General features: G+C 42.0%; 1 protein-coding gene across 2 annotated transcripts in view; it reads right to left on the bottom strand.

Annotated features, from left to right (window-relative positions):
* LOC126418857 (dnaJ homolog subfamily C member 10-like) overlaps nucleotides 1-15,144 on the bottom strand; it is a 114,327-nt gene that overhangs the window by 44,860 nt on the left and 54,323 nt on the right. For both annotated transcript variants that reach the window (XM_050085847.1, XM_050085846.1), the window contains one exon: nucleotides 3,088-3,363. In XM_050085847.1, the coding sequence (XP_049941804.1) occupies nucleotides 3,088-3,363 (276 nt within the window). The remainder of the gene's footprint in view (nucleotides 1-3,087; nucleotides 3,364-15,144) is intronic.

Below are 15,144 nucleotides of genomic sequence, written 5' to 3'. Positions count from 1 at the left end.
TTCCTATTTTCCCAATTAAACTTTAGGACACCATGGTGACCACCATAACTGGATTATGAAGTATATCACACACCCAAGCTAAATTCTGTGATACAATGAAGTAGAAAACATCAGAAAGACAAATACACATGACATTCAAGGATTGTCATGTAGTAATATAGCATTATGTTTTTTTTAGAACTACGTTACAAATAGGACACATGATGTGCATGGTCTACACTTACTCTCAACATTACCTGCAATTTCTCCACAACAGATAATTCCTCTCTTCTGCTCTACTTATAACATTAACAAGCCAATAAGTAACATCTGAAATTTGACGGCAATCAGTATTTCATGTTTTGTCCACTGAGATACTCATTTCCTAATACACTAGTAATTTGACGAAGTTGATGTAACAATTGATTTCCACTGCCATCATCATCCTTTAGTACGACATTCCTCAGTATTACGCCATATCCAAACATACCTAATACTCTGGCCACTACCTTGTACTAGCTGCAAAAGAGTGCCCTTGCACATTATCCAGCACTGCCATGGACTAGAACAACTGAACTCTATCCTACATCAGGGCTTAAACTATTTATCGTCATGCCCAGAAATAAGAAACATTCCACTCACAATTCTTCCATAATTTCCAAAGTGATATTCTGTTGCCCACCCAGTCTATAGAATATCATTGTCTATCTTTATGCACCACCTACTCCCAACCCCTTTCCCTATGAGTCTCATTCCTTGTGGAAGACCTGGGTGCAAGCCCTGTCCAATGCTCCTACCAGCACATCTTATTCAAGATTCATCACAGACAAATTCTATCCTATCAGAAGTTGGAATCTCTCTGGAAGCAGTTGCATCACATACCACCTCCAACGCAAATTTTGCACAGTCATTTTTGCGGGCATGACCACCCATAGGCTGTTCAAACAATTGAATGGCTACTGCCAAAAACTGTGGCCAAGAACAGAGTATCCTGCCTAGTGTGGGACACACTACTCAATACAACACAGTCATCTGCAATGACTGCTTCACCACTGGTGCCAACAGGACACTTCAATCCAGTGTGCCATCTTTCTGGATGTTGACCACTTTCTCTCTCATGGCTCCATCCACACCTTTGTCCACATTAAACTCACCAACCCCAGAAGTACCTGCATTTCAACATCTGTCATCCATTTCACACCAAAAAATCCCTCTGTTAGAGCCTTGCCACCTGGGGATGGTGTATCTGCAATGACAAGAACACTTTTGCAAAGTATGCTGACTGTGGGTATCTCACCAAGGGCTTCACAGACAGGCACCATCTCCCAAAACTAGTCCCCAGACAGATCTCTCATGCCATTTTCCCTCACAACCCCAGTCCTCCCACCATTCCCAAAGAACCAACCACAAAGGAGGCCCCCTTCGATACCCAATACCACCTCTGACTGGAACAACTGAATCACCTCCTTCGTCAGTGCTTCGATTACCTATCATCATGCCATCATGCCATGAGATGAGTGACATCCTACCTAAGATTCTTCCTATCCCTCCTAAAGTGGTGTTCTGTCAGCCACCCAGTCTCCACATCATAGTCCATGCCTATGCCACTCCAAATAGTAGCCCCTTGCCACAGGGATCACATCCCTGTGGAAGATACAGGTACAATACCTGCCCAATCCACCCACCCAGCACTTCTTATTCCAGTCCTGTCACAGGCTTATCCTACCCTGTCAGAGGCTGAGCCACCTGTGAAAGCATCCATGTCACATACCAGCTCTGCTGCAATCACTGCACAGCTTTTTATATTGGTATTCCTACCAATCAGCTGTCCACCAGGATGAATGGCCACAACAAACTCTGGCCAAGAGTAAAGTAGACAAGCCTGTGGCACAACATGTAGGTGAACATAATACACTTGATTTAAATGGATGCTTCACTACTCGAGCCATCTGGATCCTTCCCTCCACCACCAGCTTTTCTAAACTGCACAGATGGGAGTTATCCTTACAACACATTTTCTGCTCCCAAAATTATCCTGGCCTCAACCTATGGTAATCAACTGTCCACACACCTTCCACCCAACGGTTTCCACACCTTGTATACTTTCACCTCCTCCCTATTCTCATCCTTTCACTCTCTTTGTGTGTACCCCTCTGCCAATGGACCACCCATCCCCATCTTTCCCATCCCCTGCTCCTCTCCTTTTTCACTCCATGCTTCTGCCCTCTCACCCCTCCCCATCTTTCTCTCCCGCAGCCTCCAGATTCTGCACCTGTTAACAGTCTAGTCACTGTACCCTCTGCCAGACAGTGCTCTCCTCTCCCCCTACCCCATACCCTGCTATCTCTTCCCTTTTCTTGCTCCTTCCAGATTGTTGATTCCACTCCACGTGACAGTTGTATACCAGTCCAAGCTGCCAGAGGCGATGATTATGTGAGTGTGAGGTGTGTGCTTGGTTGTGTGAATGTGTGTGTGTGTGTGTGTGTGTGTGTGTGTGTGTGTGTGTGTTTCGCATTTTCTTTTCTGAAGAACGCTTTGACTGAAAGTTAAGTGCATAACTGTCTTTACATTGTGGCTGCCTGCAACTGAACACGTCATCTTTATGGTGAGTAACTATATTTTGCTTATATTGTTGATATTCCAACACAGAGTTCCCATTACTTGCTGCTACAAATTTTTACATGTTATACTTTGTGCTAAAAAAAGTACATTTGCACTGTAGTTCAGATTTACTACTAAACTGTGGGTTTGTCATCCTAAAACAGACTGGGTGAGAAAGTTCTCATTTATGGAGAAGGCAAACCACAACATAAAAGGCCATGGGTAGTAAGTATTATGATGGTCAAACCAACCTTTGAGTTCAAGATTGTCGATACATTACAATTTATTTACATGAATTGCAGCAGTCATTTGCCTAGACGCTCAACAAGCATCATAGGGACCTAAATTTCAGATGTACTTATTCATGCAACTGCTAAGCAAAACCTTTCTTAAATACACTATGATTATAAATTTCATCTGCTAAGAAAAAGTATCAACTAGTCTACACATCAGTACACCACAGTAAAACTGCAGATGAGTGAATGAAACAGGACAAGATAGACTTACCTACTGGATGCAGCACATCTCTTATGAAGTCAACCAGATCACTTGCTGTCCTCCCATGGAAGAAATGTGGATGCATGCCAGTATGGTTGTACAACACTGTAGTCGGATAGGAGCGTACGGACTGTTGACGGCAAAAAGCTGCGTGCTGAGAGCAATCCAGAGTTGCAAAAGTTACACTGCCACCCAATGTACCACTAGCCTTTCGGAGCTCTGGCAGCAAGCGTAAGCAAGGTGGACACCATGGTGCAAAGAAGTCGACAAAAAAGGAACCACCTTCTGTAAAATGATAATATGATTAAACATAAGTGCAGTCACAAATTTATTTATTTGTAGAAAAATAAAAATAAAACAAATGTTAAGGTTATTATAAATATAACCATGTTGCTCTACCTTACACATGAATTTCTTTATAACACATGCATGTTATTTTGAGCTGCAGTACCAATGTGCATTTATAACTGTATTCTGTAAGATGAATACTGTGGTGAGGGATACCTAGTCTATCACTACCATTTTTCACAGTTACAACTTTGTTTACTGATGGCAAGTGAGAGAAAAGACTGTTAGTTCACCTCCACATTATTTCTAATTTCACAATTGTGACCATAATGCACGATGTACAGTATGTCGGAAAAAAATAAATATTTTTTTATACTTTTCTTGGAATATAAATTATATAAAATTAAAAAGCCATGAGAACCAGACAGCAATTCCTTCAATTTTCTCTGCCTTCCATAAATACAACTTGGTAATGTCCAAAGACGATGACCACCATTCAAGAATCAATCAAATATGAGTTTTGTTAAGTGTCCTTAGGATTTTTCCCATGAAACTCAGTTTGGTAACTGGATTGTTCACAGATGTGTGGGGTTATACTGCCATTAATGTCTCTGGATGGCTAACCTTATATAATTTGACAGTTGTGGCCAATTCCAGTTATTAATTACCAACACACCCAAGTTATACAACATCATATCTATTCTGAGGATGGAGCGACCCAACCTGGTCATCAAGATGATGACATCACACTTGATGAGATATAGGAAGCTCTGAAACAGATGAAAACAGGAAAGCTGCACGATCTGATGGAATCAATGTGGAACTCCCTACCTTCGGAGAAATAAATGTTACAAAAGAGGGTCTTACACCTCTCAAATGAATGGTGGAAAATGAGGATGGTACCTGAATTGTGGATGATAGCAAAGATCGTACTTCCCTATATACAGGGCTATTACAAATGATTGAAGCGATTTCACACATTCACTGTAGCTCCATTCATTGACATATGGTCATGACACACTACAGATACGTAGAAAAACTCATAAAGTTTTGTTCGACTGAAGCCGCACTTCAGGTTTCTGCCGCCAGAGTGCTCGAGAGCGCAGTGAGACAAAACAGCGACAGGAGCCGAGAAAGCGTATGTCGTGCTTGAAATGCACTCACATCAGTCAGTCATAACAGTGCAACGACACTTCAGGACGAAGTTCAACAAAGATCGACCAACTGCTAACTCCATTTGGCGATGGTATGCGCAGTTTAAAGCTTCTGGATGCCTCTGTAAGGGGAAATCAACGGGTCAACCTGCAGTGAGCGAAGAAACGGTTGAACGCATGCGGGTAAGTTTCACGCGTAGCCGCGGAAGTCGACGAATAAAGCAAGCAGGGAGATAAACGTACCACAGCCGACGGTTTGGAAAATCTTACGGAAAAGGCTAAAGCAGAAGCATTTCTTAAACAGGAGATCGGAAAACCGATGGATCAGTCGTGGTGGAGATCATGATCAACAATTCATGTCATGGCCTCCACGCTCTCCCGACTGAACCCCATGCGATTTCTTTCTGTGGGGTTATGTGAAAGATTCAGTGTTTAAACCTCCTCTACCAACAAACGTGCCAGAACTGCGAGCTCGCATCAACGATGCTTTCGAACTCATTGATGGGGACATGCTGCGCCGAGTGTGGGAGGAACTTGATTATCGGCTTGATGTCTGCCGAATCACTAAAGGGGCACATATCGCACATTTGTGAATACCTAAAAAAACTTTTTGAGTTTTTGTATGTGTGTGCAAAGCATTGTGAAAATATCTCAAATAATAAAGCTATTGTAGAGCTGTGAAATCGCTTCAATCATTTGTAATAACCCTGTATAAAGGAAGAATAAATGTCTGTGAGAACTATAGAGGAATAAGCCTTCTAAATGCTTCTTACAAACTCTATTCAATAATTATTAACAACAGAATGGAGAACATTGTTGACTTCCTTCTAATGGAGGAACAAAATGACTTTGGAAAGGGATGATCTTGTTGTGATACTGCTGCTACTGTAAGACAATTGAAAAAGGCAATAATACAACATGGCAACTCTTGTCACATTCATAGATTATGAAAAGGCTTTTGATAGCATGAAAAGGAGTAAGCTTCAGAATGTCATCGGGAAAAGAGTCTCTCTGAGACTTTTAACACAAGACATGAAGACTTTGTATCAGCACACAGAAATTATAAGTACAGCGAAAGAGCAATAAAGGTCAACTGAGAAGTGCAACAAGGAGGTAGTCTTTCACTTACAACTGTATATTCAACATATATTTAGACGATGTTGTTAGACAATGGAAATGGGAAGTTAAATGATATTTCAGATTTCCAGAATGAGACCAGGTACTGGCAGAAATGAAGCTGTGAGAATGGGGCCTGTGTTGTGCTTGAGTAGCTCAGATGGTAGAGCACTTGCGCACGAAAGGCAAAGATCCCGAGTTCGAGTCTCGGTCCAGCACACAGTTTTAATCTGACAGGAAGTTTCATATTTCAGATTAATACTAGTAGACACACACATAAATACTCTATACTCTGTTCTTTGCCAATAACCAAATAATTGTCCGGGTCTTAGAAAATGACCTACAGTTTGCAATACATCATCCAAATCAAATATGTAATAATCACCATATCTAAAAATTCCAGTAAATAATTTACAGTAAGAGTTTTCAAAGGGAATTTCCAGTACACTCCAAAATCGTACAAGATGAACAATAAAATGAACAGGTGTCACATTTTCAGCTGCTAGGTGGTGACAGAAGGACTGTCACTAATAAAATAGTTTCATGCAGTCTTCTTTTCCTATAGTCACATTTATACAGCTATTATAGGTTAACTTCATCTTCTGCATCTGTAATATGTCTTATTCACCAAACTGTTACTGGAGTCACAAAAGGTGGTATTAACCTATATAAATTAAATAAGTTCCATGTGACATTTGGCCTAATACACAGAATACTTGGCGAAAACACATGGAAAGACACAATGCTAAAACTTTTCAAAGGAGTTGCTATCCATATTCTAACACAAGGAAGTGAATCTTGGACTTTAACTAAGAAGGACTAAAGAAGAATACAACAATATTATGAAAAGGAAAGTTGCTACTCGCCATATAATGGGGATGCTGAGTCGCAGATAGGCACAACAGGAAGATTGTTGGAAAATAAGCTTCCAGCTGATAAGACCTTTGTCGAAAATAGACGACACACACACACGCACGCATGCACGCACACACACGAATGCAGTCTCTGGCAGCTGAAGCCAGCTCACTTCAGCTGCCAGGGACCGCAGTTTTTTATATATAATAGGGAAACATTCCACGCGGGAAAAATATATTTAAAAACAAAGATGATGTGACTTACCATACGAAAGCGCTGGCAGGTCGATAGAAACACAAACAAACACATACATACACACAAAATTCTAGCTTTCGCAGACAATGGTTGCTTCGTCAGGAAAGAGGGAAGGAGAGGGAAAGATGAAAGGATGTGGGTTTTAAGGGAGAGGGTAAGGAGTCATTCCAATCCCGGGAGCGGAAAGACTTACCTTAGGGGGAAAAAAGGACAGGTATGCACTCGCACACACACACATATCCATCCGCACATACACACACACAAGCAGACATTTGTAAAGGCAAAGAGTTTGGGCAGAGATGTCAGTCGAGGCGGAAGTAAAGAGGCAAAGATGTTGTTGAAAGACAGGCGAGGTATGAGCGGCGGCAACTTGAAATCAGCGGAGGTTGAGGCCTGGCGGATAACGAGAGGAGCGGATATACTGAAGGGAAAGTTCCCATCTCCGGAGTTCTGACAGGTTGGTGTTAGTGGGAAGTATCCAGATAACCCGGACGGTGTAACACTGTGCCAAGATGTGCTGGCCGTGCACCAAGGCATGTTTAGCCACAGGGTGATCCTCATTACCAACAAACACTGTCTGCCTGTGTCCATTCATGTGAATGGACAGTTTGTTGCTGGTCATTCCCACATAGAAAGCTTCACAGTGTAGGCAGGTCAGTTGGTAAATCACGTGGGTGCTTTCACACGTGGCTCTGCCTTTGATCGTATACACCTTCCGGGTTACAGGACTGGAATAGGTGAATAGGTGGTGGTGGGAGGGTGCATCGGACAGGTTTTACGCCGGGGGGCGGTTACAAGGGTAGGAGCCAGAGGGTAAGGAAGGTGGTTTGGGGATTTCATAGGGATGAACTAAGACGTTACGAAGGTTAGGTGGACGGCAGAAAGACACTCTTGGTGGAGTGGGGAGGATTTCATGAAGGATAGATCTCATTTCAGGGCAGGATTTGAGGAAGTCGTATCCCTGCTGGAGAGCCACATTCAGAGTCTGATCCAGTCCCGGAAAGTATCCTGTCACAAGTGGGCCACTTTTGTGGTTCTTCTGTGGGAGGTTCTGGGTTTGAGGGGATGAGGAAGTGGCTCTGGTTATTTGCTTCTGTACCAGGTCGGGAGGGTAGTTGCGGGATGCGAAAGCTGTTTTCAGGTTGTTGGTGTAACGGTTTAGGGATTCCGGACTGGAGCAGATTCGTTTGCCACGAAGACCTAGGCTGTAGGGAAGGGACCGTTTGATGTGGAATGGGTGGCAGCTGTCATAATGGAGGTACTGTTGCTTGTTGGTGGGTTTGATGTGGACGGACGTGTGAAGCTGGCCATTGGACAGATGGAGGTCAACGTCAAGGAAAGTGGCATGGGATTTGGAGTAGGACCAGGTGAATCTGATGGAACCAAAGGAGTTGAGGTTGGAGAGGAAATTCTGGAGTTCTTCTTCACTGTGAGTCCAGATCATGAAGATGTCATCAATAAATCTGTACCAAACTTTGGGTTGGCAGGCCTGGGTAACCAAGAAGGCTTCTTCTAAGCTACCCATGAATAGGTTGGCGTACGAGGGGGCCATCCTGGTATCCATGGCTGTTCCCATTAATTGTTGGTATGTCTGGCCTTCAAAAGTGAAGAAGTTGTGGGTCAGGATGAAGCTGGCTAAGGTAATGAGGAAAGAGGTTTTAGGTAGGGTGGCAGGTGATCGGCGTGAAAGAAAGTGCTCCATCGCAGCGAGGCCCTGGACATGCAGAATATTTGTGTATAAGAAAGTGGCATCAATGGTTACAAGGATGGTTTCTAGGGGTAATAGATTGGGTAAGGATTCCAGGCGTTCGAGAAAGTGGTTGGTGTCTTTGATGAAGGATGGGAGACTGCATGTAATGGGTTGAAGGTGTTGATCTACGTAGGCAGAGATATGTTCTGTGGGGGCTGGGTAACCAGCTACAATGGGGCGGCCGGGATGACTGGGTTTGTGAATTTTAGGAAGAAGGTAGAAGGTAGGGGTGCGGGGTGTCGGTGGGGTCAGGAGGTTGATGGAGTCAGGTGAAAGGTTTTGCAGGGGGCCTAAGGTTCTGAGGATTCCTTGAAGCTCCGCCTGGACATCAGGAATGGGATTATCTTGGCAAACTTTGTATGTGGTGTTGTCTGAAAGCTGACGCAGTCCCTCAGCCACATACTCCCGACGATCAAGTACCACGGTCGTGGAACCCTCGTCCGCCAGAAGAATGATGATGGATCGGTCAGCCTTCAGATCACGGATAGCTTGGGCTTCAGCAGTGGTGATGTTGAGAGTAGGATTAAGGTTTTTTAAGAAGGATTGAGAAGCAAGGCTGGAAGTCAGAAATTCCTGGAAGGTTTGGAGAGGGTGATTTTGAGGAAGAGGAGGTAGGTCCCGCTGTGACGCAGGACGGAACTGTTCCAGGCAGGGTTCAATTTGGATAGTGTCTTGGGGAGTTGGATCATTAAGAGTAGGATTAGGATCATTTTTCTTCATGGCAAAGTGATATTTCCAGCAGAGAGTACGAGTGTAGGACAGGAAATCTTTGACGAGGGCTGTTTGGTTGAATCTGGGAGTGGGGCTGAAGGTGAGGCCTTTGGATAGGACAGAGGTTTCGGATTGGGAGAGAGGTTTGGAGGAAAGGTTAACTACTGAATTGGGGTGTTGTGGTTCCAGATTGCGTTGACTGGAATTTTGAGGTTTGGGAGGGAGTGGAGCTGGAAGTGGGAGATTGAGTAGATGGCAGAGACTGGGTTTGTGTGCAATGAAAGGAGGTTGAGGTTTGCTGGAAAGGTTGTGAAGGGTGAGTGAGTTGCCTTTCCGGAGGTGGGAAACCAGGAGATTGTATAATTTTTTAAGGTGGAACAGTAATGGTACCAACACACTTCCCTGCCACATGCCCCAAGTTACTTCTACATCTGATGTTCACTCTTTATCCAATCAAAATGTATTCAATTCAATCACAAATTTCACTTTAGATGCCCTATGATTGTACTTTTGACAATAAGGGTAGGTGTAGTACCAAGTCAAATGCTTTTGGAAACCAAGAAACACTGCATCTACCTGAATGCCTTGATCCAAAGTTTTCAGTATGTCATGTGAGAAAAGTACGAGTTGGGTTTCACATGATCAATGTTTTTGGAACCCATGCTGGTTGGCATGGAGATCATTCTCTCCCTGATACCTCATTATGTTTGAGCCCAGAATATGTTTCAAGAGTCTAAAACACATCAATGTCAGAGATATTGGACAGTAGTTTTGTGGATCACTTCTACTATCCTTCTTGTAGATGGTGTTACGTGTGCTTTCTTCCAACTACTGTGCAAAGTTTTTTTGTTTGAGGCTTCTACAATAGATTATAGTTAGAAGGGTGGCTAACTCTGCCACAAATTTAGTATAGAATCTGACAGGCATCCATCAGGCCCTAGAGCTTCGTTCAGTTTTAACGATTTCAGCTGTTTCTCAACATCACTGACTAATATTTATTTCACTCATCTTTTCATTAATATGAAGATTAAATTGGGGAAATTCTCTTGGATTTTTCTTTGTAAAGGAACATTTGGAAACAGAGTTAAGCACTTCAGCTTTTGCTTTGTTTTTCTCAAAGACATTTCCTGTCTTATTCACTAGGGACTGGACACTAACTTTGGTGCCTCTAACAGCAGCTTTTACATATGACCAGATTTTTTCTTTTTTGCATTTTGTGAAAGATCATTTGGCAATATTCTGCTTGTGTTGAAGGCTTCACACATTGTTCTCTTGACAAAAAAATGCAATTCGCACAGCTTCTCTCTATGTAACCTATAGCCCTACATTTTGTTTTACACTTATTATGCAGTAATCTCTAGTTTCTTCAGAAGTTCCTTTACAGTGACTATACCGTGGAGGTCACTTTCATTATGAACTGCTCTACTGGGTACATATCTATCCAGGGCATGGTCAATTATTCTTTTAAACTTGCACTGGAGTTCCTCTCCATGATCCTGCATTGTGCTGAAAGTTTCAAGTTTCTCACTAAGATGCGATCCTGTGATTTTGTATCTAGTTTACTGAACATATGTATCTTTCTGCTTGTTTTAGTTGTCCTTTGTGCTTAGGTAGTCATTGCCGCCACAACCACATCAGGGTCACTTTCATTGTGAACATCCTCAAATAGATCACGTCTATTTGTTGCCATTAGATACGACATATTTCCATCATAAGTGAGCATACAAACTACCTGATGTAGATAGTTTTCAGAGAAGGCATTTAATAATGTTTCACAGGATGTCTTATCACACCCAGCACTAACAAAACGGTAATTTTCCCAATTGATTATTGGGTGATTAAAGTTTCCATTGATGGTGACTGGGGTTTTCTCTAAAGTTTTCGGTCACATCGGAGATGAATTTTGCGGGTGACAGAAGGACCCAATTATCATTTTGTCCCCACCCCTGATACTGAACCTTGCTCACACAATCTCACATGCAGCTTCAATTTCTATCTCAGTGGTTTTGAGTTTCCTGTCTATTGCAACAAATACACCACCTGCATTTCTATTTGTCTATCCTATCGATATATATTTTCCCCAGAAATCTCATTGCTATTGACTTCAAATTTCTACCCACATTCTATACCTGGTATTATGTAAGCTTCACTGCTTTTCAGGAGTGTTTTAAACTCTAGCACTTTGTTGAGAATACTTCAACAGTAAGCCATTAGAATTTTAATATTCTCACCTGTGGGAGGCATTTCTTTCTATCTTACACTGATACTTCTGGGTTTCCTACAGCTATCATTATCTATATCAGATGGAGAGTCACCTAATGTAAAAAAAGCCCTTGTGTGTAAACCACATACAGTCAAACTAGCTGAGTAGCACCCTCTGAAGTATAGTGCACATCTCACCCATTACTGTTCTCAACTCTACGGCACAAGTCCAAAGTCCCAGCCTAGATTGGAACCAAAGGGCCACAATCAGTTCTGGGGACAATGCTGCAAATTGTGAGGTTTGTTGAAACTCCATGTCCAAGTCTGGCCTTCTCAATCTACTTTGCCAGTTGCTGGAATGACTCGAGTATGACTTCAGAGCCCTGATGACAGGCCTCATTTGTTCCAACGTGTGCCACCATCTGCAGTTCGGTGTACCCTGTTCCCTCTACGGCTGCATGCTGAATGAGGCTTCCAGGCATACACACTAACTGCATCTGGTGTCCTTTCCTGGCCCTTGCTGCCATTTCCCTAAAGGGTAGCATTGTATTGTATGTTAACCAGGGGCCTAGAAACGACGGAGAGGCTCTGCCCCGCTGCAGCCGCAGTGGTGCACAACCCCACGACGACTACCACAACAGTCCATTTCACCCCTCTGCCGCCCCGCACTGAACCACTCTTTTAGGGTTATTGTGCGGTGCCACCCCCAGTGTAACCACCCCCCCCCCCCTCCCCTCTCGAACGTCTCACACCAGACGAGTGTAACCCCTATGTCTGCGTGGCAGAGTAATGGTGTTGTACGCATATGTGAAGAACTTGTTTGCACAGCAATAGTGTAGTGAAGCGGAAAAGGGGAACCAGCCCTTATTTGCTGAGGCAGATGGAAAACCACCTAAAAACCATCCACAGACTGGCCGGCTCACCGGACCTCGACACAAGTTCGCCGGGTGGATTCGTGCTGGAGACCAGGTACTTCTCCCCAATCCGAAAAGATGTGCGTCAGACCACACAGCTACCTGGGTGGGCTAAGGGTATCATCATTCGCCATTCATTTGAACTGCCAACGACTAATAGCCCCCTACCCTTTTGTGTTTGCCTCCTCTTGACGCCAGACAAAACAGGTTTCATCACAACATATGAAGTGAGTCCCACTGGCTCAGTTTTGGATTCAGTGAAAGACAGAACCTCCATCTCGTTAGTTAGGGGGATTGGTAGAACACTCCAAGTCTTCCTTGGTCCCATCCACCCTGTACAGGACACCAACCTGTACCATTGAAACACCACTCACAGTCAAGTGGACAAGTAATAACAGATTCTGTACTTTCTGCAAGGAGACAGGATTCACAGGAGCGGATAGTAATTGGGATACCATTACCACATGCACATGACTCTTGAGAGCTCTTCCAACACGACAACACAGCAACTGCCCACCATTTGACAGTAGTCAGAGTGATTTACAGCTGCTTATGAATGTCAACCAGCTCATTCTGTGTCTGGGAATAGCATTCTCAGTGGGGCTGCATTTTAGCTGGTGCAATGTATTACAGGACAGTGAACAAATAACTTTAAATTAAGTCCACTGATTATCTTTTAATCTGTTGAGTTACAAGGTTCCTACTTCCCTATCAGAATTAGCACAAATACACAAAACGAGGTTTCTATTAAGGCAACAAAAAAACCTGTGCTAAAAATTACTAGCTTCATAAAACTTTTTGAGGTTAATTATAGTTGTTAGCAAACATAAAAACAGAGTTGATATATGATAAATGTAGGTAATATACAGCGCTACTCCTCTTTAAGGGAAAACTACATGTAACACAATATGTCAGAATATCTGCTGCAGTAACTAAATAACAAACACCGATTTACTACCATTCAGAAAATGCAGAGGACAATGGTAGCTTCTGAAAATTCTCAAATACTTGTTTATTTGCATTGATATACAATGAAATTTAGGGATGATCTGTTCTTTGGCAGTAACTGTGAACCAAAAACACTGATTTGCTACAAAATAAGATACGTATCCAAAATACTTGTATTGGTAACTAATAAAAATACAGTTTTATAAGTGTCTGAAAATTCTCAGAAACAACTTATTTTTCATGTAGTTATACAATGAAATCAGAGAACAGTTTGTTTTGAATGAGCATGGGCCTACTGTTCTAAAAATTTTAAAAGAGCACAAATAACTTTATGTTTGCAACTGATGATGACAACAGAAGTTTACTGCGGCACTCGCAAATGTTCAAAATTTCGCAATATATCACAACACAAATGAATATTGATACAGTTAATGATAGATTATGCCAAAGTGACACGAACAGTAAAATATGTGAGTCTAGAATTTCAAGTCACTGCACGAATCTTTATATGCGGTCTCCACATGCAAAGGAAAATTCTGAAGTTGGCTTTTATATATAAACAAACATGCAAATTGCATGGATTTTTCTCACTGGCATGTCTAAGAAGAACATTGCAGCATGAGTTTATCTCAGTCAATACTGTTAAAACGTACAACACTAATAAAGTACATCTTCTGCCTGTTGCAGCTAACAGTGTCGTAACCAAAGAGAACATTAAATGTGATTGCAGCACGAATTTTTATTCCATTTGTTGTGCAATATTACTGATGGTGGTGATAAAGGATAATTTCTACACAAGCAAGTGAGACATAATTTGCAAGATACACACATGCATCAAGCACAAAGCATATGTATGCATGTAGCGCAGTTGTTGCTTGGACCAATTAATAATATCGTCCCTATCCAAAACTCGAACTGTGCGAATCTCTGCTGTTTGTAGATCGGACTATAGTATTATTATATGCATTATCCCTCTTTCAATGTGAAGAATAGTTTGGGGAAATTGTTAGTCATCTTTACTTTTCCAGAGACACTGTCTCCTTTTCAATGTCAAAATTATGATAAAAACATCTTGACTGAGATGAAATTGTTTCTACTCTAAGTGGGTTATATCTGACATGTTAAAACTATGTGCCAAGTCAGAAATGAAACCAAGATACCTGCATTTCATGGGCACTGTGTTGCCAGTTGCAGTTGTGATTTGTAATGAAAGGAGTACATCTTCCTTCAGTTTCAGACACATCTCAACCACAACTGTATTCAAGTGTATAAGAATAAAAAATAAAAACAAATAAAAATAAAAACCTCAGTTTATTTATTAGAAATGTCGCTGTGTTTTTTGATATACTATCATAACACTAATGCCACCAAGCAATATACCGAATCAAAATTTACAAATAAAGTAAAAAAGAAATAATGTATCTTTTTTAATGTGCAGTCCTGCTGTGGGTATGTGTGAGACTTTACACACAGTCATGATTTTACTCACAAACAAGAAAAAATATTCCAAGCTTCATACCAAACAAACAATAATTGTTCTCTGGGTTGAGTATGAGTTGTCAGTCGCCCCTGTAATCAAGCTGCAATATGTACAACGTAGACAAAAAATGAGTTTCTGATACTGTGGTATAGTTATTTTTACGTCAAACGTGCGCATCCCCAAACACACACACACACACACACACACACACACACACACACACACACACACACACACACACAATATTTGTGCAAAATCTTAAAATTTCTGTTACTCATGACCAGAGAGCATACCTTATCAGAGTACAGGGTACTCAATGACGAGCAACTAGAAAATGACTCACAAAATGGAAAAGTCAAGAGCTGAAGCTAAATTTAAATACTCTTACACATA

The sequence above is a fragment of the Schistocerca serialis genome, chromosome 9, assembly GCF_023864345.2.
Source record: "Schistocerca serialis cubense isolate TAMUIC-IGC-003099 chromosome 9, iqSchSeri2.2, whole genome shotgun sequence".
In the NCBI taxonomy this organism is placed as follows: Eukaryota; Metazoa; Arthropoda; class Insecta; order Orthoptera; family Acrididae; genus Schistocerca; species Schistocerca serialis.
Note: the sequence above shows the minus strand (reverse complement) of the source record. Positions and strands in the feature narration are given on the sequence as shown.